General features: G+C 43.2%; 2 protein-coding genes across 3 annotated transcripts in view; both read left to right on the forward strand.

The window, feature by feature from the left end:
- The first annotated feature begins 6,273 nt into the window (after nt 1-6,273).
- Nucleotides 6,274-12,037, forward strand: si:ch211-132g1.1 (T-cell surface antigen CD2). Of its 2 annotated transcripts, XM_062381062.1 has the most exons (9): nt 6,274-6,383; nt 7,106-7,193; nt 9,146-9,457; nt 9,559-9,635; nt 9,769-9,934; nt 10,674-10,733; nt 10,914-10,991; nt 11,326-11,627; nt 11,761-12,037. In XM_062381062.1, the coding sequence occupies exons 2-9, from the start codon at nt 7,112-7,114 to the stop codon at nt 11,845-11,847; spliced, it is 1,164 nt and encodes a 387-aa protein (XP_062237046.1). In that variant the 5' UTR covers nt 6,274-6,383; nt 7,106-7,111; the 3' UTR covers nt 11,848-12,037. The 2 variants fall into 2 exon arrangements, with proteins under 2 accessions (XP_062237046.1, XP_062237047.1); XM_062381063.1 differs by lacking the exon at nt 6,274-6,383 and having other exon boundaries at nt 6,882-7,193.
- A 3,220-nt stretch (nt 12,038-15,257) lies between these two features.
- The window catches only part of ptgfrnb (prostaglandin F2 receptor inhibitor b), a 42,897-nt gene continuing 35,667 nt past the window's right edge, over nt 15,258-22,487 (forward strand). Inside the window, exons 1-3 of the mRNA XM_062380819.1 lie at nt 15,258-15,602; nt 20,292-20,404; nt 20,682-20,940. Of these exons, the coding sequence (XP_062236803.1) occupies nt 15,551-15,602; nt 20,292-20,404; nt 20,682-20,940 (424 nt within the window). The 5' untranslated portion in view covers nt 15,258-15,550. The remainder of the gene's footprint in view (nt 15,603-20,291; nt 20,405-20,681; nt 20,941-22,487) is intronic.

Raw genomic sequence — 22,487 nt, forward strand, 5'->3', positions numbered from 1 at the left:
CAGAGGGTTTACTCCCCCAGTACAATAGGAATGAATGTTTTTCCTATTGTACCTATTTTTAGGTTTTTATTTTAGATTGACAGTCATACAAACCACAGTCATACAAACCACAGTCTCCTGTGACCAGTTAGGGGGCCGCCCGCCCTTTGACGTCCAAGCACCACAACAATCAGGATATACATGTTCTTATTTCCTGTTTGTCAGAAGTAGATACTTCCAAAGGGAAAACACACAACTGGGTTTTGTTTTGTTTTTCTCCCACAGAGCGATGGTGCTCACATCCTCGAACATGTAGAGTATGATTAACTCCCATGAATGCTGGGGGCAGTGGATCAGGGTAAGAAACGTATGGAGCAGAGTGTCGAAGAGAAACAAAAGAGCCGCTGCTACTCAAGACATTCTGCTATTGGCCTGGAACCACTTGGCCCTGACCTAATAATACTCAAAATACACAAAAAGTATGTATATATATATGGAGCGGCACGTACACTATGTCTTATTTTCTTATTTAAAGGACATACATGAATAAAATATTGTGTGTCTGAGCTATCTAGATAGATAGATAGATAGATAGATAGATAGATAGATAGATAGATATATAGATAGATAGATAGATATATAGATAGATAGATAGATAGATAGATAGATAGACAGATAGATAGATAGACAGACAGACAGACAGACAGACAGACAGACAGACAGACAGACAGAGAGATAGTTAAATAGATAGATAGATAGAGAGATAGATAGATAGATAGATAGATAGATAGATAGACAGACAGACAGACAGACAGACAGACAGACAGACAGACAGACAGACAGACAGACAGACAGACAGACAGACAGACAGACAGACAGGCAGTTAGATAGATAGTCAGATAGATAGATAGATAGATAGATAGATAGATAGATAGATAGATAGATAGATAGATAGATAGATAGATAGACAGACAGACAGACAGACAGACAGACAGACAGACAGACAGACAGACAGACAGACAGACAGACAGACAGACAGATAGATAGATAGATAGATAGATAGATAGATAGATAGATAGATAGATATATAGACAGACAGAGAGACAGACAGACAGACAGACAGACAGACAGATAGTTAAATAGATAGATAGATAGATAGATAGATAGATAGATAGATAGATAGATAGACAGACAGACAGACAGACAGACAGACAGACAGACAGAGAGATAGTTAAATAGATAGATAGATAGATAGATAGATAGATAGATAGATAGATAGATAGATAGATAGATAGATAGATAGATAGATAGATAGAGAGATAGAGAGATAGAGAGATAGATAGAGGACATTTCAGGGGTGAAGAAGGATGGAGGGAGGGTTCGTCCCTTCAGCTGTGTTGACTCTGGAGGACTTACTGCCTCTGTTGGCAGCTTCACTCACATTCTCTCCCTCTCGCTCCCTCGTTCTCGTCCTCCCTCTCTGTTCTCCAGATATAGCCAGCTATGTGGAGAGGCCTAGAGCTGACTTTTCCCCAGTGGCCTCCATCTAAGTGCAGGGTTTATCAGATGCAAGCGTTTGAAGCACAGCACCAAACCCGACACAACAATTCTCCCTTTGAATTCCACTCCAATGGCATTAACATGGTTGTGATTTGGATTGAATTAACATCAGATTTAGGAAAATTCCATTTAGAAAGGGAGTGTGGTCAATGTTTCCTCGGGGCAGTGCTGTACATGTTTATTGATCATTTAGGGACCGTGTTGATATGACAGTATGATGCTCCTTGCTCTTTAATGTGTTCTCCTCGGTGAAATCATTCCAGTTCCTCAAGTTCCTCCTGGTCAAGCTGTCTCTGATTGGTCCAGGCAGCTGTTCATCCTGAACCGGTGACTCTGGAGACACGGAGGCAGCCGGCCGCAGGATGAGAGGCCTCGACCGGTCAGCCTAGGAGGAAACATCATCTGGGTGAGTGTACAGCTCCCAGCAGCTTGTACGCAACTTTTTTACAATGGACATTAGTTTGATGGTTCACTGACTTGGAATAGAGGGAATGTTTCCTCTAACATTTCTATTCCTCTCCCTGAAGGTCTGGTCCTGCTCTGTGTAACTTGTCTGTAACTTGGATCAGGTCCAGACAGTTTGAGAGTAACACTGAGTTGCAGATGAATTATAAAGACGTAGAAGCAATTAAAAAACAGCTTTTATCTCCAATAAAACCATGAACACATTCTTAGTAGGCAACAGCGCTCTTCATTTATCTGATCATGAATCCATCACTCAGCTGGGTCACACACAACTCCCCCAGATGTTTCTGTCACAGCGATGGGGGCCCCAGTATGCACGCTAATACCCTGAACCTAATGTGATTATAAGAGCGCCACGATTGAAACACACACCACACACACACACCTTAATCTGATGATCTGATTTTAATGACTCATTCATTCTGTTAATGTCGGCAGCTGAGACATACGGGGAATCCAATTATTTAACCATTTGGCGGCGTGAGGTGCGTGTTTGTGCGTCTCGTCCTTCCGGTTGTCAGAGCAGCTTATGTCTCAGTAGAGTTCTGGAGGTTACACAACAGCGACACACACACACAACAGCAGGGACGTGATGGGTTGTGACATGAGGGATGTGACTGACAGCAGGAGCACATCAGTTGTCAACAGGAGAGGATGGGTCGTCACAGGCCACCGTTTCAAGGGTCTTTATGGAACCGTACTAACTCAAGCAACCATCTTATTTTGAATATATACACATAGTTTTACATCCTGAAAAACACATTATTCTTACTCTATATACATTTTATCACAATAACGGTAAATTATTCTATTACGATCAATATTTTCCTCTCAAAAGTAAGAGGACATTCTCTTCTCACATTTTGCATTTGCTTCGTCAACTCCCAGTGCTCCCAATAGAAAATAACACAAATCTAACACTACCAGTTTGGCTAATGAACACTTGTTTTTTGGAGCTAATATCCCAAAATAATCCACAAGGCCAGCACACCTCATCTGTGTTGCTAAAATAAAAGGCACCCGACCTACTAAAGATGAAACGCCACAAATCCAACAAGCACAGTTGGCTCAGTCTGGACGTTTCCAATCCAGGACACTTTGTGTTGGACCTTAAATGGCTGATGTACCACAATAGCCTGGAGTAATCACAGCAGGCTTCTGTTGTCGCAGTAATCCACCGCAACACATTCCTGGCATGTGCATCGTACTTCTGGAAAAAAAAAACTGAACGGTATCAAACGAATGCAGCAGAGCCTCCCGAAATACAACCCGCACAAATCTGCAGCACCTGATCTGGGACCATCCGCCGTCACGTCTCCAGAACCATCACACAAATCCAGCACCTCTGAAGGACCACGTTCCCCAGAGAAACCCGGCAACGATCACTCAGATCTGGAATGCCCCGGGACACTCCGCCTCTAAAAATAGCTCAAATCCAGCGCACCGGATTTTTGGACACACTTGTCATTCCTCTGAAATTGGAACCACCCCCCCCCCCCTCCCCGAATTGGCCTTGAGAGCTGCAGTTGTGATATGTTTTTTTGTGCAAAAAACTGTTCCTCCATCATTCTGTTAGACCTGTCAGGAAAAATGACGAACTCATCTGAACACGGAGCAGAGAGATGTTCCTGGCTCTCGTTGATTCTTCAGCTGACACAGACTTTAAACTGCGTCTCAAACTTCATCTCTGAGACGTGACCTTTCCATCGATGTGTCTTATTTGTCTGTGTCCAACTGATTTTCTATGTTGTGAACCAGAAGAAAGCTATGAGGGAGTATTACTGGGCCTCTTCAAGGGGAAAATACAGAAATCATTCTCTCCATTGATACCAATCACCTCATCTCATCGAGTCTGTAACACCACAGGATATTCAGAGCTCTTCACTGTTGAGTCCTGTAAAAAAACATTTCTAATTTAGATGCTACAGAGCATGACGGCTACCTGCTGTTTGTTAAAGACACTCAAACACCCTCAGACCCCCTAACAGCGCTGCCTCTGCTATAATAAATTGATTCTAAGGCACTTAACCCATCCTGAACATGTCAGCTCGCTAATGGACTGTTCCTCTGGCCCTTGGGCTGTATCTGCAGTTAAGGTGTGATGTGAATGCAGAGCGGCCACTGTCTGAATAATGTGTCCAAGAAAACTTCGATGGCTTTTTCAATCCTGTAAATGATTTGGCTAAATAATACATTTAATACGTACCGTGTGGTTTTATTATTTTGAGTTTCATCTTAAGGTGTGATTTGACTTTTTAGTTCCGACCATGATCCATCCACTAACATGGAGGAGGCATGGTTTATGACATGTAGTGCAGCTGTCTTCTAATTCCATGTAGGGAGAACTGCTGGTTCCCTTCCAGCCGCAAGTCGGAGGTCGTGTCATGTGGAGGAGAGCCTGCACAGCTTCAGCATGAGGCTCAAGGGCCCTTCAGCAGCGCGTCCACCCTGCTCATCACAGCCCTGCTGATCGGAGAGTGAGAACCCTTCGCTTTTTCACAGTGTAGTGTCTGATTGGCTGCAGTTATTTAGAGCTCTCAGAGAGGATGATGAGGATGAAGTCATCTGCAGCGCTCTGATTGGCTGTTGGATTGGGCACGGACGGTGGTTGGATGCTGGATCATCTAAAGGGTTTGTTCGGTGTCTCCAGTCTGATGCGCAGACGAGTTGGATAGTGCGATGGAAAAATAACTGCTCTATTTATAAAGACCCGTTTAACAGAAGAGGTCGATCTGAGTCACTCACAGCAGGAAACTCGGGGGGGAACCACTAGCCCCCACTCACTACACAGGGAGTTCTAGAGAATACTGAGGTGAACGTTTCATCCTGTCAACGCAGCAAACTATAAAATATCAAATTCATGAACTCACAAGACAGAGAGGAAAGGGGTACAGGAAAACAGACAGTGTCAGGAAGTGACGTGTTCTGAACTGAGAAACACCGATGAGTACAAAATAAAACGGGAAGTGACTAAGAATCTGAAAAAAGAGGTGAAAAAACTGACCTCAATGTAGAAATGAAAGAATATTCAACTCGAGGGTCAAACTTTTCATAACCCTTATTTTAAGTTGTTTTTCAAATTCGAGAATCGTTTAATACTAAGTGCGGAAATAATCTCTTACTCTCCATCTTAATATCTTATAGTATTTGCTTTATTTTGATGTATTTCTCATTAAAGGAAGTTTTCACATGTTCATGCAGCTGCTGACAAACATCACTTCTGCATTTTCACATTTAAACTGACTTTTACTGGAAAATTAGATAAAGAGATGTTGGTCTTCCATTCTGAGCTACATGCACCTGTAATGCAATGCATTTGTGCCACGTTGTGGACAAATGGAGGTACTGCAAGTGCAATGCTGCTCACACCTGAGTCCTGACAGTGATGTTGCTGCTCCCCAGGTTTCTCTTTGTGTCGGTGGTAAAGGGTGAATGTCGTCAGTCAAGTTGTTGAGCAGTCATGTCATCCATCTTTCATATACACTCCATGCCACAACCCCACACACCCACAGGACGAGCAGGAACAAGAACTAAAATCAAAAGTGAAAGAAGAATAAAGTTCCCAGAGGATGTGAAAGGTTATGTTTTACCTCACTGAATTTCTTCTTCTCTTATGTGAACATGGCATCTCAGTGGCCAGTCGTTTAGTCTTGGTATCACTTCTACAAATTCAGTAATAAACAATCATCAGCAGGTTTAGGCCTCAGGTTCGGCATCAAATTCATTTCTGACTCCTATTAATACACATGCATGTTGTGTCTTCTCTTTTGAATTTGCTTGTGTGCGACATGCAAACGTTCTGCTGGCTTAAATCAAGAAAACACTTCCTCATGATGCGGCTGCGGCCACAGCACGGTCACTTCAAAATCTGGTGCACATCTTAAAATCTTAACCACGAAAACAGCTTATAGAGCGGCTGTGTTCATCCAATGCTGAAAATAGACCCCCGAACCAATCTGCTGTTCACTCTTTGTCAAGCGAATGTCAACCACACTGCCCTCCTGCTTTAGGAAATGGAAACTACCCAGCCTTTTACTCAATTTACCAATTTCTATTAGTTGTATCTGATACAATAGTAAGAATATTAGCTGATGTATCAAGATGGATGTTTCCACCAGCCCCCCCAAAAGACCAGAGTGGGTCTTGAATGAGTAAAAACGGTTAGGAAGGGGTTAAAGAGTTCATACTGGCTCAGACATGATGGAAACCACACGCTGTTATTCAAAGCTAAAATGTTTCCACATTTCCCCTGTATTCATCGAGTGCAACACACAACGTCACCTGCCACTGGTCTGTGTAAAAGCTGTAGATAAGGCAGCTTCTAGCTTGGCCTCCAGTGCAGTCGGAGAGAGAGAGAGGGTGAGGTCCAGGCTTCAGAGGTGAGATGTTTATTCTTCTACGTAAAAAGAGTGTAGACAAACGTTTATCACAATGACTGTAAAAAGCGTTTCTCCCTTTGGGATAGTGTTCTACTAAAACTTTTCATTCAAGCAAATTAAACAGCAAACCTGTTTTATGAATCTTTCTTTTCAGATATAAGCTACATTTTAAACTTCGGAGAGAAATATCCAAACATCTTTACTTACCTTATGAAACACAGATGTAAAGAGTGTTTTTTATAACTCGTCAGCTCATGACTTTGCTGTTTGACATGTTGTGACAATAAGAGGAAACTTGTTAAAGATACTATTTGAATTTCCCTTTATGTGTGAACGTGGGCAGCAAGTGTAGAGCAAATGGAAAAGACACATAAACCAATTGTTTGAAACCTTGTTATAAATTTAGTGAACCCAAATTAAAAGAGCTGAATTTAAGAACGCAGTGGGTTTTTAATCTTTAAGACCTAAAACATAAATGATTATTAAAATATAATTATTTGGGATAATGTTGTGATGACCTTTAAATTCACTGGTTATATTTTTAGTCCCTGAAGCAGCAAACATAGACATTGTTTCATGCTGTAGCGATGAAAGCAGATAGGGCCCCTTGGATCACTTCCTTTAGAAACCAAAGAATGCACACGTACATGCATGAATATGATCAAAACGCGCGCTGACAGGAAATAACCTTGATAGCACAGAGCGGCTGTTCTTCTTTTCAGCCGAACATGATGAGGATGACAATGAAGATGGCTGCTTTCTCTGGGGTCCCTCTGCTGCTGCTGCTCTGCTCCGTCATCTCCTCCACAGGTACTGAACAGTTTAGTGTGTAACAGATCAATAGATCAGATCCTCTTCTCCTTTCGCAGAACATTTCAAACTGACTGATACTTTTTAACTTTCACTTTTGTGATATTTTCATAAGCGAACAAAGAATATTTGGTTTTAATATACCTCTGTAAGTGTTTTCAACCCCATTTGTTCTGTGAATCACATTTAACATCACGTCCAAATATGTTTATCATCATCCTATTCGTTTTTCCTCACAGTTTCAAAACATGTCGTTTTTAAGTTGTAGGAAAATTTGCCAAAACTTTAAAAAATACTTAAGAGACTTTAACTAAGCTGCTCAAAGGGAGCGGCTCATGGTCAATGTCAGGGTGGAGGTTTTTCTTTTTAATTTATATTCTTTATTCCTGGTGAAATAAAATGAGTTACAACATTGTTTGTTCTTCTAACGCAACATCTAAATATACAATAAGATGAGGACTCTCTTTTTCATTTGTGTGATGCTCTGATTTGTTGTATATTCAGTATATATTTGTGAGTCTATAGTTATCAATGGTTGCGCGGGCGAATGCGAGTTCGAAACTAGGACAGAAAGAAACGGCCCTTAGTGCCGCCACTGCAGACCAGTCTCCTTTCTGATGTGGTGGGACTGGTTACAGTAACACAGCGATTTTAGCCATTGAATCAAAAGGAATCAAAACATGAATCAGAGAAATCCACGTTAAGGCTGGAGCGTAGAAAACATGAAAAAAAGACACAGGTTCTTATGTATTTTAAAAGTGTTAAATCTTTTATCATTTGTTATAGACGTGTCTCGTGAAGATGGACGATATAAACAAAAATATTGAAATCATTGAAATCTTTTTTCATTTTCAAGCACTCCAGACAATATTTAATCTTTATTCATTTAAGGAATGCATCTTTTGCTCGACCGAACGCATTGTTGAACATAACTCTCAAGATGTCTCGGTGCTGGGTGTTGATGCTGAGCCTCAGAATAAAGGTGTGAAATCGACTTGAAGCTTTCACCCATTTGTCTGTTGTTTCCTGCTATTGTCGCCTGTTCTGCAGTTTTTACCCGACTTCATTTCATGAACCGGAATTAAAAAAGCATAGAGCCCCTTAAAGAACCGTGAGTTAGTGCTGGAAGTTTATTGTTATTTTAAGATTATTTGAATGATGCAACTTGTTCATTATAGTTATTATAGATATCAGTTTGTTTTTCTGTGAAAGTATTTTAATTTCTCCTATTTTGAAAACATAAACGCTGCTTGTGATGGCAGAGAATGGTTGTATCTTTACCAATATATAAGTTTAAGGCATATTTAAACTTCCTTTGAGGGTGTTGTCACACTTTTAGTGTGAAAAGGTCACACTAAGGTCTGAACTAAGGTTCATGTCTTTTGTTATATTGTTCACTTTTGACCTGGTGACATACGTACATCCTGTGAGCTAATGTCACGGAAAATACAACTTAACTCTCTGTACCTCTAAATCCACCATTCTGCCGAGAACAGTTGGTGACCGACACCATTACCAGCAGCTGTTTGACAGATCGACTTTTAACTGATCCACCCACTCACCAGAGTAACATAGACGGTTCAGGGTGAGGCGTGGGAAAGAGAGACTCCTTCAAATCACTCAATCATTAAACCTGAGTTTGAAACTATTATTTTCAAACTTTTCATTTCATATAAGCTTTTTCTCTTTGGTTCCTCAAAGACTGAAGCGTAAATTGTGTTGTAGCTGTTGTTGATGACTTTCATGTTCCCCAGAGACTGTACCATTTGTGTTGTGCTCCTCTGGCTGCCTCTCTGTGTGTGTTTCTCTCTCTCTCATGGGTTTGAGGTGTGAGGGAGGTTGCAGCAGCTGTAGGCCACAGATGAAGCTTTGACATTTGCAAAAACAGTTATGGGGGCGTTCATACGGCCGCGTCTCATTCTCCGTTGTGTTTCTGTCTCTCTCCTCCAAAGAGTCTCAGCCCAATTGCGACAGGTACGCCGCAAGAGGAGAGGCCTTCGCGGTGCCTCTGGGGCACCAGCTGAAAGACACAGAGAGAGTGAAGTGGAAGCGAGGTTCTGTCGTAATCGTGGAGCGAAGACCCCCGAGTAAAGGGGCAGAGGGGCACGTCTTCTCGATTGGGACCAAAGATAATATTTTTCCAAATGGATCCCTGACTCTGAGGAATGTGAAACCAGCCGACGCGGGGGAATACACCCCAACGGTTCACACAGGGGATGGAAAATCCGCAGCATCGTTAGACAGCGTGCATGTATGTGTACTTGGTAAGTTTCAACACATTTTATCTTTCTGATCATCCCTCTATATTCACACTGCATAAAAAGCACCCCTCTGAATCATGATGGATCTGCTCCTCTCGACTCAGATCGTGTCCCGCAGCCGACAGTGAACACTACCTGTCTCCCAAAGTCAAAAGTCAAACTGACTTGCGACGTTGGTAAGGTGAGCGCAAACGGAGCATCGTGCCAATAAAAATTCAAATTATTAAAGAACCCATATTGGTTTACTTTAATAATTTGAATTCTCATGATAATCCTCTAATGTGTCCTTTAATTGATGAAATGTCACCCCGCAGGTCGAGGGGCTCACGTTTGTCTGGCTCCAGAATGACAAGGAGCAGAAAAACCCGAAAAGTCCAGTTTGGATACTGGAGCTCAAAGATGTCAAAGATTCCTTCAGTTGCAGAGTATCTAACGCCCTCGGCCCTAAAACCAGTACAACTGTTACTGGCCTCTGCCAAAGTGAGTGTTATCCTCTGGGAATAAGATCCTGAATCTTGTACAACAGGTTTCACAAATACAGAAATGATTAACCTTCAGCTCCACATTATCATGAAGATGTGCAGGAAACTGAGTTTGTTCTTTCTTGGAGGATATGGTTGTGTGTGGTCGACTGTGAGGTTGTCGCTGTTTTCATCTGTGTGATATTTGTTGAAGTCCCGGCGAGCACAAGTTCTCCTTGCTGATTATTTTCTGCAAAAGGGACATCTCTTTTTATTCATGATATTACGACTTAATTCTGAATTACAACAGTTGTCTTGAAATTTTACAACTTCATCCTCCTTTACTACTTGTGTTCTTACAACTTTCCTCTGACTTACAACTTAATTCTTGTTATATTATGACTTTCTTCTTTAATACATCCTAGTTATTTTAATGTTCTGACTATATTCTCGAAATCTCCATTTTTTTTTCTTCATTACAGATCATTGTGTCTATCAAACTATTTGGACATAATAATGCTGCTCTGTGTGTGTGTGTGTGTGTGTGGGGGGGTGTATTTATGTGTGTGTGTGTTTGTGTGTTGCTTTCAGACTTTTCGTTTATTCTACTTGGGTTATTACAGTAGCACCTCAAATGTGATCAACTGTCCATCAAACACTTGAACCCCTTGACATGAAAATAGGCATTTTGGTAAAACCAGTTATTAAACTGACTCAAAAACATACGAAATCAATATTTGATTTCTTTCCTCCTTCAGAATCTTTTTTCCCCGGCGACATGTGGGAACTCATCTGGATCTGTGTGGGTAGTGGTGGAGGTAGGTTTGCTCTCCTGTGTAGTTCCAAGTTAACATGTCAGTGTGATACATATATGTGTGATACATGTGTATGTTGTGTGTGGAGATAGTGTGGAATTAACCTGAGAAGAATGAAACCTGACGCCATTTTAGATTTGGACATGTTTAAATCACATCCCTGTTGTTCTCCGTCCTGATCAGGTCTCGTTCTCCTGCTTATAATCATCATCATCGTCTGCTGTGTCCGGGCCAAACGGAAAAAAAGATCTCAGAAGATCGGTAAGTTTGTTTTGTCTGTTTAGTTTGTGATAACATTTAGAATTAACACTATTTCACACAGTACACTCTTTTAAAATACACACTTGATGAGTATGATGATGAAAATTGAGATATTTGGACAAAATGTGCGTTTGGGAACAGAGATATTGGAAATAATGACGTAGATACAACCGTTCACTTATTGGGTCGTCTCGGTTAAGATATAAGCTTTGTTGATTCGTCAGGCTCCCATCACATGACCCCCTGCGTTGTAGTTTGGATGTAGTTTTTAAAAATGTTTGCCAAAGATAAAGAAAGACAAAGATTTGGACTCATCATTACTTTTAATGCTCAGATGAGGAGGAGCTCCGCTTGAGGTGGGCCAACCCTGAGCAGCAGCAGCACCTCCAATGTCCTCAGCATGGCCATCCTACCAGTCGTCGTCACCAGCACCAGCACCAGCACCAGGGCCAGCACCAGCACCAGGGTCAGCACCAGGGCCAGCGTCAGGGCCAGGACCAGGACCAGCACAAGCAGCAGCAGCAGCAACCGGCCGGCCACACTGGTCCTCGCCAACATCGCTCCAAACAGCAACGTCCCAGAGCCCCAGAGCCCCCCCTCAATCACCACCAGCCCAGCACCATGAGACCTGCACAGGTAGGAGGGTCAAGTGGAGGTTTCACAACACTGCATGTAGGGATGTGCAACAGCTGCCTCATCAGAAAACATTGGAACAATAGGTAATTACCAGTAAAGCATACGATCAGGTTTTATTTCTCTGTCTCCTCAGAACGCCAGAGCAGATGTTAACGGAGATGAAGAGCAGGCTCCTCCTCTTCCTAAGCCCAGGTCGAAGACTCCCAGGACGCGAGTGTGACGTGATGTGATGTGAGTGTCAGAGAAGAAGACCCGTCACTGTTTCTACCACCATGATGTCATCAGGATGTTGTTCTTTATCAAATAATCTCTAAAAGTAAAAGAGGTTCGCTAACGCAAACTCAAACTTTCTGTATTTATTCCATGTGCGAATGTTACCTTAAAATTCAATTCTTCCTTTTCAGAACTCAGTAGATGCTCAGTGTAATATTTGATTTGGTTGTTATTCTCTTCTCTGTGTCATCTTCTCTCTGGAGACACAATTAGTCAGAGTAGTTTTAATGTACATTTAAAACAAATCCTATCTTCTTAATGCTGTTTTTTTTAATCATTTCTGTGTCTCAGTTTGACAAATACAGGAAAATGACTCTTCTAATGAAATGTACCTTTTGTCTTTGAACCCACCTGTACCTCCTTCTTCTTATGATGGACTTTTATGGAGAAACTGTGCAGTGAGTTCTTTTGAATAAATGCTGTTAACCATGCTGTGACTTTTCCAGTAAAGTAACAGCGGCTGAAATGTTTCAAACTGCGTCATCTTCACTTGTGCAGCTAACGGCGGAGGAAGAGTGTGCATGTGTCAGTCACATATCCTGTCTTTTTAACAAAAATGTGTGTCGTGGTTTTGAGGGTTGGTGGTACACAAGCTGCTGCAGATTGCAAGATTGTTATTCTGTGTGTGTGTGTGTGTGTGTGCGTGTGTGTGTGGGGGTGTTTGTGTTTCGACCAGATATTTTCCTTTCCCCGCAGTTTTAAAACAGAAACAGTTTTTCGGAGCTGATCTCATCGTATTTCGTCCTTTTAAAATCCACTTTAGTTCCCGGCCACACACACACACACACACACACACACACACACACACACTGCTGCAAATAACTGTGCCCTTCTCAGAAAACTGTTTCACAAGAGGAGAATATGAGGGAGGTGTGAAAAATGCAAAACTCATTATGGCTTTTATTGTGTTTTGCTTCTTATGTAGCTCATTTATTTTATGATTAATGCGACTTGGCTGCTGGAACGCTGCAATTTCCCACTGGGATTCATTAACAAGGTTTTTTCTTCTGCAGGAGAAACTGGTTCTACACAGATTATTGTAACTGCAGGGATGGATGGATGGATGGATGCAAAGCTGGATGGAAGGATGAATGGATGGATGAATGGATGGGTTTAAAAAAAAAATTTGAAGATTCATAGGGTAAAAATATGCACTCAAGCTCAGAAGAAAAAGAGGATTCTGTATTGTTCTATTGCAACCACTAGATGGCGATGTAGCTCCTAGAATTTCATCTCAAAGCTCAGTCTTGACTTCTTGTTTGAAATATTATAATTAGGAATAAGGAAAAAAGTCTTTATATTGAATATAAGTACGATCAGATTTTTGATTCTTCTCACGTAAAGATGTCCAGACGTTTATGTGTACCTGCGTGTAACACTTTCAATTTCCTTTTTCTTCGATGGACTTCTGCATGGTGGCCTCATCTATAACTAGGACTGTAAAACAAAACAGAAATGCAAAGAAATGCAAAATATACATTTTAATCGACCTATGAATGACATGAAAAAGCAAATCTTTTTTAGCAGGGAGAGTAAATTTGAATGTTGACATCACTTTTCTCTGCTTACTTAATAACTGCAGAAAACCGTGCAGTTGCATCATGGGAGCTTAACCAGAGCTCACACACCTTTCACACTGGATTTGCTGCAGTGGAATCAAATGGTTTGAAACTTCATACACTTTACAGCTTTGACCGAACATTGAGAATCAATCTCTGACTCTCTGTCAGAGTCTCCCTGAGACAAGTGGGTTAGGGTTAACCCTAATCTCATTCTCTGAGGACGTGGTCTGTGGTTCAGAATAAAAGCCTGTCGCTCTATTAAAACCAGATGCACAAGCAAGAACCTGGGATCTGGTTAATAACTGACAGGGTAGTAATGGCCGTAAGATAAGACTGTGTGTGTGTGTGTGTGTGTGTGTGTGTGTGTGTGTGTGTGTGTGTGTCTGTGTGTGGTCTAGGTGTTACTCATGCAAGGGGACAACGTCATGTAAATCATTCAGTTTTAAACTTAGGTTTCGTTCAAGATTAGGTTAAGGTTATGTTTGGGTTAGGATTAAGCAAGTAGTAACTTTATTTAAGGTAAGGTTTACGTCTAGGTGAGGCTTAGGTTAAGGTAAGATGAGGATAAGGATTAGATAAGGAGTAACCCTGATAAAGATAGGCTCAGGTTAGCATCAGGTTTTAGTTTAAGGTTAGGGTTAGGTCAGAATTAGTAAATTAAGTCTCAAGGATATTAATGCAATGTCCTCTGACCACTGTGTGTGTAAATTTGTTAGTGTGTGTGTGGTGTGTGTATGTGTGTGTTAGTTTGAACAGATGCTATGTGTCAGCAGACGCCACATACAGTAATAGTCGACAACACACACACACACACACACACACACACACACACACACACTGGGAAAATTAGTCATATTACCGCAGCAGACGACCCGTGAAGTTTCAACCTTTGACCCCGAGGCCACACACCCAAACTTCACAGCTCCTCCCACTCCCCCTCTGCGCGCCTGCGGAGGCTGACTGAGCAGTGACCTTTGACCCCACCCGGCCGGCCTGTGTAAATACCCAGCGTGGGTCTGACCAAAGGACAGTAGCTGCCAACACGACTGTGTCAGCCTCGTTAAAGACGGCAGCCTGTAGCAGGAGGAGATGAAAACAGTGAAAGATGGTTTCTCATCCTCATGTGAACCGAACCACTTTCATGCCAAATACAAATTCCAATATTCACTTTCCCCAGAACATATAGTTTGTACTTGTATGTGTGTTTATAAGTTCCAGGAGCAACATTACCTGGTTGTAGAATCAATGACCTTTAATGACAAGCTTTTTAAGATAAGACAAGTCATTGTTGTGTTGTCTTATTTGTTGTATTTAATCATTTGTTGGTGTGTTCTTCTATTTATCGTTGTCTTTTACTATTAACCTTTGTTATTCCTTGTATAAACTTGTGTTTCTTCTTATTTATCTTTCTTTATGTGATGTTTTGTGGCTTCTCGTTGTGCTTTCCACCTCAGGGCCACCGCAATAATGTCCCAGAATCACAACTCAGATGTTGTCGCTATCTCTAAACACAAAATGCATATTTTATTATTATTATTATTCTGATATTTCACTCAGTAACATAATCTGAGACGAGACTTAAACCATCAGACACTGAACCATGTGACATGATAGAGACAGGTTCACATCCACCTCTCTCTCTCACCCTCTCTCTCCCTCTCTCTCTCTGTCTCCCCCCTCTCTCTCTCTCCACTCCTCCTCCAGACACTCACCTAACTTCCGGCCACTCTCTCTCTTTCCCTCCCTCCCTCCCTCTCTCTCTCTCTCTCTCTCTCTCTCTCTCTCTCCTCATTTCTCACCCACATTCCCACACACACTCACACACAACAGCAGTAAACCGGTTCAGTGTTGTCGGCACCGTGTAAACGCGATCTCGTCTTGATCCGGATCACTGGATCCAGGGACTCACGGTGTGCATCCGTTTTGCTGCGCGGCTCCGCCCGGTGTGCGGTGCGGTGCGGGGACTACACGCATCTGAGAGTTTTAGTGGAGCGGCAGCGGCGGGAGAGGAGGACTCGTATTTCTCCGGACAAAGGGAACGAGGGAGGAAAGTGAAGGAAAAAGAGGAAAGATTGGAAGAAGCGAGGGATGAAAATGGATTATTCTCTTCTCACAGTCATCATCTGTGTTTTCACGCTCGGTAAGATACCTTTTTTAATCGCTGTTTGCCAATTAACTCTCGTCAACCCGACGCTTCACTTAAAAACAAGCCAATTTAAAGTTAATTTGCATTTCAGAACAAATACACACGTCGATTAAATTCACATTACCTAATTATCACATCTTTAACATCCATTGGTCCCATCGGCGTGTGTCAGAACCATTAAGCACCTCTCAATTTTATTAAATTTTAAACTTTTCAAACTCCTTAACATCCAAGCTGCCACCAACCTATGTGCATGTCTATGGCAGCAGAGGCACGTTAAGCAGGTTTTAAAAAAGTGGGTTTAAGTGGAAAGCAAGTGTCATTTGAATCAGTGAATGAAGCCGAATTGAAGAGGCGGTTCGAGACAATAACACTTTGCATCTTGATCACACTCAGACGTTCCTGCGTGTGGCGACAGGCGAAATATGCAAAAAATGCCATGTTTGTAAAAGGAGTTCGGTGCTGAAGTCTCCCCCACCCCTGAGAGGGCGAGCTGCAGCTATTTCCCTCTTACATGCACTGCCTCGGTGTTTTGTAACAGCTGCTCAGTTGTGTTTAAGCCATAGTGAGTCTGTCATTTAAAGAGACGCTTAATTAATATTCTGCCTTAAGGTTAATTAAAGCATGAGGCCCAATGAAACCACAATAACATCTACTGGAGCCAGATTGTTATGTGGATCTGTACCAAATTGCTCACACTCATCTAGAGCCATGAATTATTCTGCGAGAAATCAAGGAAAATGTTGCAGCGTTAAAGAGTAAAAGAAAAATCCTGGATTTGCCCCCAGATCCGGATCACCCCAAAATTTAAAGAGCTCTTCCCGCACCAACACTGCATCCTTACACCAAGTTGCGTGGTATTCCGGGATTTAGTGTTTGTGTAATCCTGTTCACAATCAAACCAACCACAAACAAACTATCGAGCAGAAGTGAAAACATAACTGCCTGCCTCCATCACTTCCCCTGCGCCTATTAAGACCAATCATGAGGTGATCAAGGTCCCATTACATGCCACTCCAGACCGTCCATCACAATCACCCTTATTATTTGAATTGCGTCCATACCAGAGTAAAACCAGTGGGACTGATCACCAGCGTGCTTTCAACCCAAGGACCAGTGCTTAGTCATTAAACTGGATTTTACCTCAGTCTGGGACAAACCCAGGCTTGTTCAACAGCTTCCTTTCTCCCTCCGGGCCAAACAAGGTTAAACAGGGCCTACCACTGCTGAGGTTGCCATATGTGTGTGAGCACAACAGTGGATTCCCTCGTGTGTGTGTGTGTGTGTGTGAGACTGAGAGTGAGAGAGAGAGAGGGACTTGGCTTAAATTAGAGCAGAGCTAGATGATCAAATATCGCTCAGCGCTCCTGGGGTGCTGTGTGTTCTGGAGCTGCAGAGGCAGAATTGCTTCCCCTCAACTTGGACTCTCGTGCTTCAAATAAAATCCAACTGGTGTGCAGACTCCCTAGAGGATAAAACCTCATGGTTCCACCTCGTCTTCCCCTCCCAAAGTCACCACGTTTCGTTTCCCTCAGCACAGAACTGGTCCTGTTGACAATGTGTCAAAACCAGTGAGCTTGTGCAACCTGTTTAACAGTTTTCTCCATGAAGTTCCATTTTTGTTTTGGTGCGGCAACTCGGGAGAGGCCTGACTACTTGTTTGTGCTGAGCTGAGAGACACCGATTGTTGGCTGGGGGGTGGGGGGACAGGGGCCCCCTCCAGTAGCAAAGTTGAAGTGCAAACCCCCCACCATCATACACAAGCATATAGACATTCTTGTCTTCCACAGGGCCGCGAAAATCGCGTAGCTTTTGGCATAAAACAAGTGGCATGGGGCCTTGTCACGACACAGCCGGTCATAGAATTTGAGGGGGTGCTCACTAAATTGTTGCAAACAGCTGTTCTTTGGGGTCCCCCTCTTAGCTCGGGGGCCCCAGGCAATTTCTTTCTTTGCCTGCCCTGCTGCAACACCCTTGATTGATGGTAAAATGATGAAAATACTTCCACATTGAAGGAGGCATGTGCCTTTTATTCCTGCTGAACTTAAACCCTTTAAAATGAAACGAGGAAGCTTTAAACACATTATATTCACTATGCACGCTCAGGTAACTACACCCGACTTTAACTTGAAATTAAAAGCACATTTATTTAATTTTGCGGTCCACCTCTGTCGTGCAAATGTCTCTGACCCTCCTCTATGTCTGAGAAATATTTAATGACTTTTGGGTCCGGCCAAGACGTCCCGGTGAAGTTCACTGAGAGTCGACCGGGTTCTTTCAGGGCGATCGCTCAAAAAAGGTTGAGGTGAACAGAGTGTGTGTTTTTCTCATTTTAACACCAGCTGTCAATTCCCCTCCACGATGTCAACTTAGAAACAAAGTTCAAGCCTGAGGTGACTCTAGTGGATGATCCCACCTCCTTCCTGCCTTCAGGCTGCACTGGCCAAGCAGTATTTAGTTTCAGGAGAGACACGGACAGGCCGGCTGGAAATCGAGTTTAAAAACCACATCTTTTTATTGCTGCTGCTGGCCCAGCAACTTTGAGTCTCATTTTTAGTGATGAATGGAGCCATCATCCTTTTAAGCAAAGGAAATGCAAAGAGCGGAAAGGAAGCGATAGATTGTCTCACCTTAAGCTGGAAGATAAATTGCATTAGATGCGTTTTGCATGTTGAAAAATATACTCGAGGAAGCGATTTGAATTCAGAAAGAAGCGGACCTTGTTAAACTCATGACTCAGCGGCGTAGAAGAACCTCAGACACTTCACACTGGACGTTGAATAAACCACTTTGTTCCATTAGCTTGAGGTATGGCAGGCGCACCGTCATTAAATTAGAGTTATTCTTGTTTGGCGTCGTAGTTTCTTCTTCTTCTCTTCGCTGTTACCGTTAAATTATCGCAGTCGGACAAACAAACAATCCGTCACCAGCCACCCGTCTCTGGTTTATCTCATAAATTGCCTCATTGGCCGCTCCTGTCGGGGATCGTAAACGGCAACATACAGTATCTTTTTGTGTGGGACTCATTTCATTGTGACTTGTGACTTACTAAAGCAGAAAAAGCGCACACTCAGCAGGCGTGCACACACAACTCCAGGCTAACCGCCAAAGAAACCCTTGAGTATTGATGGAGCCGCTCTGGGTATCACCGGACCTTATTTATGAAGCACTTCCTCCGTCCAGGTGAAGATGTTCTGCTCCGAGGAAGAAATTTATGTTTCTACACGAGACTCTCTGCTAATTGAAACGCTGCAGAATTACTATTTGAATTGGGTCAAATTCAATCTGAGGATGATAACAGTCAGAATGTGACCGAGGGTCTGCTGCCAAAATGCTTGTACTACTTTGTGATGCTTGGCGTGAAGACACAGTTCAGTTCCCAAAATGCAGCGAGGTCTCTTACTCTTATGTTGCCATCATGTCGTCCATTTTTATAGTAAACACAGTCTAGGGTCAGTGTGTTATTTACAATCTGTGACATATCGGGGACATTTGTTCAGTCATGACGAAGGACAGTTAACGAGAGTCCTGTTTTGGGATTGGCTCGTTTCTTCTGGAGGGCTGAGTGATGGGGATTTGTTATCGGAGGAGAAGAGGTTGAATCCCTACAGCACGGAGTTGTAACTGTAACCGACAGCGATTAGGATCTGAATCTGATGCCACCTCTTACCCCTTGACAGTCTCCTGCTCGTGGTGAAGGTCGGACCCCTCGCTCGGCCTTCTCCTCCTCACTGATTACCTGCCAACAAGCTGCTCAAGTGTAGTTTGCTGATATTCTTCCTCCACACAACCCCAGCAGCATGTAGCGTCTCCTCTTTACCTTCAGCTGGTGGGTCGGATGGGGGGGGGGGGGGGGGGGGGGGGGGGGGGGCGTCCTGCAGCCTGAACCAGGAAGCAAGCTCTATCAGCCTGTGCCGTGCTGCTACATGCTTCACTCATGCAGCTGGAATGTCAGGAGAGCGACCGGCTTGCTTTGTGTGCCGCTGTTCTTTTAGGGGAGGGGGTCTTTGAGATCAGCTGGAGGGCTGCCATAGCCAGCGGCTGTTTTCTTTCTCGTGCATGAGTGTGTGTGTGTGTGTGTGTGTGCTGTACACTCTTCAGGATCATTATCGATACTGTTCAGTCAAGTTACAACAAGCCGTGTGTGTGTGTGTGTGTGTGTGTGTGTGTGTGTGTGTGTGTGTGTGTGTGTGTGTGTGTGTGTGTGTGTGTGTGTGTGTGTGTGTGTGTGTGTGTGTGTGTGTGTGTGTGTGTGTGTGTGTGTGTGTGTGTGTGTGTGTGTGTGTGTGTGTGTGTGTGTGTGTGTGTGTGTGTGTGTGTGTGTGTGTGTGTACGTCGTGTCCAAGATTGCGACTTTTCTCTTTTTATGAGCGTGTTTGTCAAATCTGTAAACGTCATCCCTTAACGTCCAATTTATAAACCCTGGCCGGTGATGATGAATCATAGTCTGTCTGTTTAGTCATCTTGCTCCTAATGGAACACGCACATTAGGTATTTCCCTTCCAAATGATAACTGAATAAAATCTATTCATCCTGCAAATTCTATTTTTATGCAGCAGATAATGCTGCGGCTCATAGATCAGGGAGGTTTTGCTTTTCTGAAATTCCAGATTTCAATACATCGTCCATCAAACCCGGCTGAAGTCTAATTTTACTCTTTCACGTTCTCTCTCGCCCCTGCAGGTGGGTGCTCGGCCCGAGTGGTGAAGGTGTCTCCCGGTCCACTGATCCGGGTGGAGGGTCAGCCAGTCTCCATCCGATGTGAAGTCAGCGAGTATTCGGGACCTCGTGAGCAGGTGATTGTCAACCAGACTCCACAGAAACCATGTGCTTTGAGGTCCTTGCAGCTAGAGAGCTGTTTATTTATCATGAGAATATTCAGTATGACATGTTTTAACGTTAGAACATGCAAAGAGCTGCAAATGGATCATGAAATCATATCTTAATGGGATATTTACTGCATATTTTAAGTTCCATCCAGAATAGTTGTGAGTAGCAATAGATCCTATAGGAACTCTAACAAAGAAGTCAATATGGGTTATGAAAATACAATGATCATGATCCCTCTTTCAGGATTTCGAGTGGATGATGTCGAGGGAGGCGAGCGCAACCAAGCTGAAGATCATCTCCACCTTCGACGCCACCTACTCCCAGCCAGCCTTCAGCAAGCGCGTGGCGTCCGGCGACATCTCGGTGGTGAGGCTCAGCGACAACGAGATGGATCTGAAGATAGCCGAGGTGAAGGCGCTGGACGCCGGGCTCTACAGGTGCCAGACGCCGAGCACGGACTCCGTCATGAGCGGCAACTACGAGGCTCAGGTCCAGCTCATTGGTACGGGAGAGGAGGAGGAGGAGGAGGAGGAGTGTGTGTGTGTGTGTGTGTGTGTGTGTTTGAAGCTAGCTGGCTTCATTGGTTCATTTAACAGCCATCCCAATGACTTAGTAATGCCCTACAGACCATGTATATATTCTCCTGCACACACACACGCGCCGGCTGGGTTTACATGATTATAGTCGTAAATTTGGCTTTGACACACACTCACACACTCACACACACTCTGTGCACACGTCCACACACTCATGGTGGGGAGCAGATGTCAGGTGGGAGAACTTGGCTTGTGTCAAGTGAAGGCCAGGGAGACGCAGATTTGGAACGTGAGGCCCAAATGCTGAGCAGAGAATATAAATACCATCTTCTGACATTTAAAGGAAAACAGACCAGAGGGTGAAATCAAAAAGAGGGGGGGAAATGGTCAAACAGTTAGCAATGCGATCGTATCACTTTAAACTCATCGATGTCTCGTGGGTGTTAAACAACCCAAAGTCAACGTTAAAGGGAGCTCCTCTCGCCCACAGGAAACAGTGGTCCTCAAACATCAGTGAGCGCCCCCTGTTGGATCACGAAACAAACTACTTCAGACGCTCCGAGGCGCTTCTAGACTTTATATTTTGAATTGGAGCCTCATTTAAACCCTAATTGAAAAGAGAAACCTGAATATGAGCATAATGTGTCGATGGGAGCAGCTGCTGAAGAGCAACAAAACCAGTACAACCTGTTTTAGTAGAATTGAACTGTCCAGACAAGTCACATCATTATACAGGAGAGAAAACGCAGCACTTCCTCTTCTCCTGAAACAGAATTGTGTATTTGTACTTTTATATATGACTAAAAAACAAACTAACTGTCGTGGCTCTAATATAGTAAAAACAAAAAGTGCTTTGAGGCAGAGTTGAGTTTTTAATAATTAACCAGATCATTATCTTTCCCTGCCCTTAACAAAGTTAGAACAGTAAAACCGTGAATCATGATTTAGTCACCACGATCAGACATCCTTTTTATTAATATTTGTGAAATATTACCACACCTGCTATTGAGCCCGGATTCACTTGTGATTCAGCGAAAGCAATAGATGGAATCCGTTGCTCTGATTAAGAACAGAAACCACATCCAGAAACGATTCTCTGGTTCCTCCGACCGTCCTCAGAACTCGCTGTGTACACTTTAAATTTTTCATTTTCTGACAAAGAAACGTGGCGAAACAGAGGAAACTCGTGCTCAGCATTTTCTTTTGAATTTAATTGGGTTTCTTCCCCCATAATTATTCAGTTGCTAATTAAACGCGCATTTCGGGCGACAGCGCTCGTTTAAATCCGCTGTTAGCCCGATCGCAGAAGAGGCAGGATGCTCAAAACACAACAAGTCCCTCTGTCTTCTCTCCAAGTGTGTCTGTGTGTTGTGTTTCTGAAATTTGAGGGTTGCAGTAACACAGAGGGATTCTCTGACAGCAGGTTAGTTAGCTCCGTAATGCACCATCATGTTCCGCTGCTCCCTGCTTCCCAGCGCGCCTCCCCAGACACCTTGTTAGGGTTAGACCTGAA

Source organism: Platichthys flesus, chromosome 22, assembly GCF_949316205.1.
Source record: "Platichthys flesus chromosome 22, fPlaFle2.1, whole genome shotgun sequence".
Lineage (NCBI taxonomy): Eukaryota > Metazoa > Chordata > Actinopteri > Pleuronectiformes > Pleuronectidae > Platichthys > Platichthys flesus.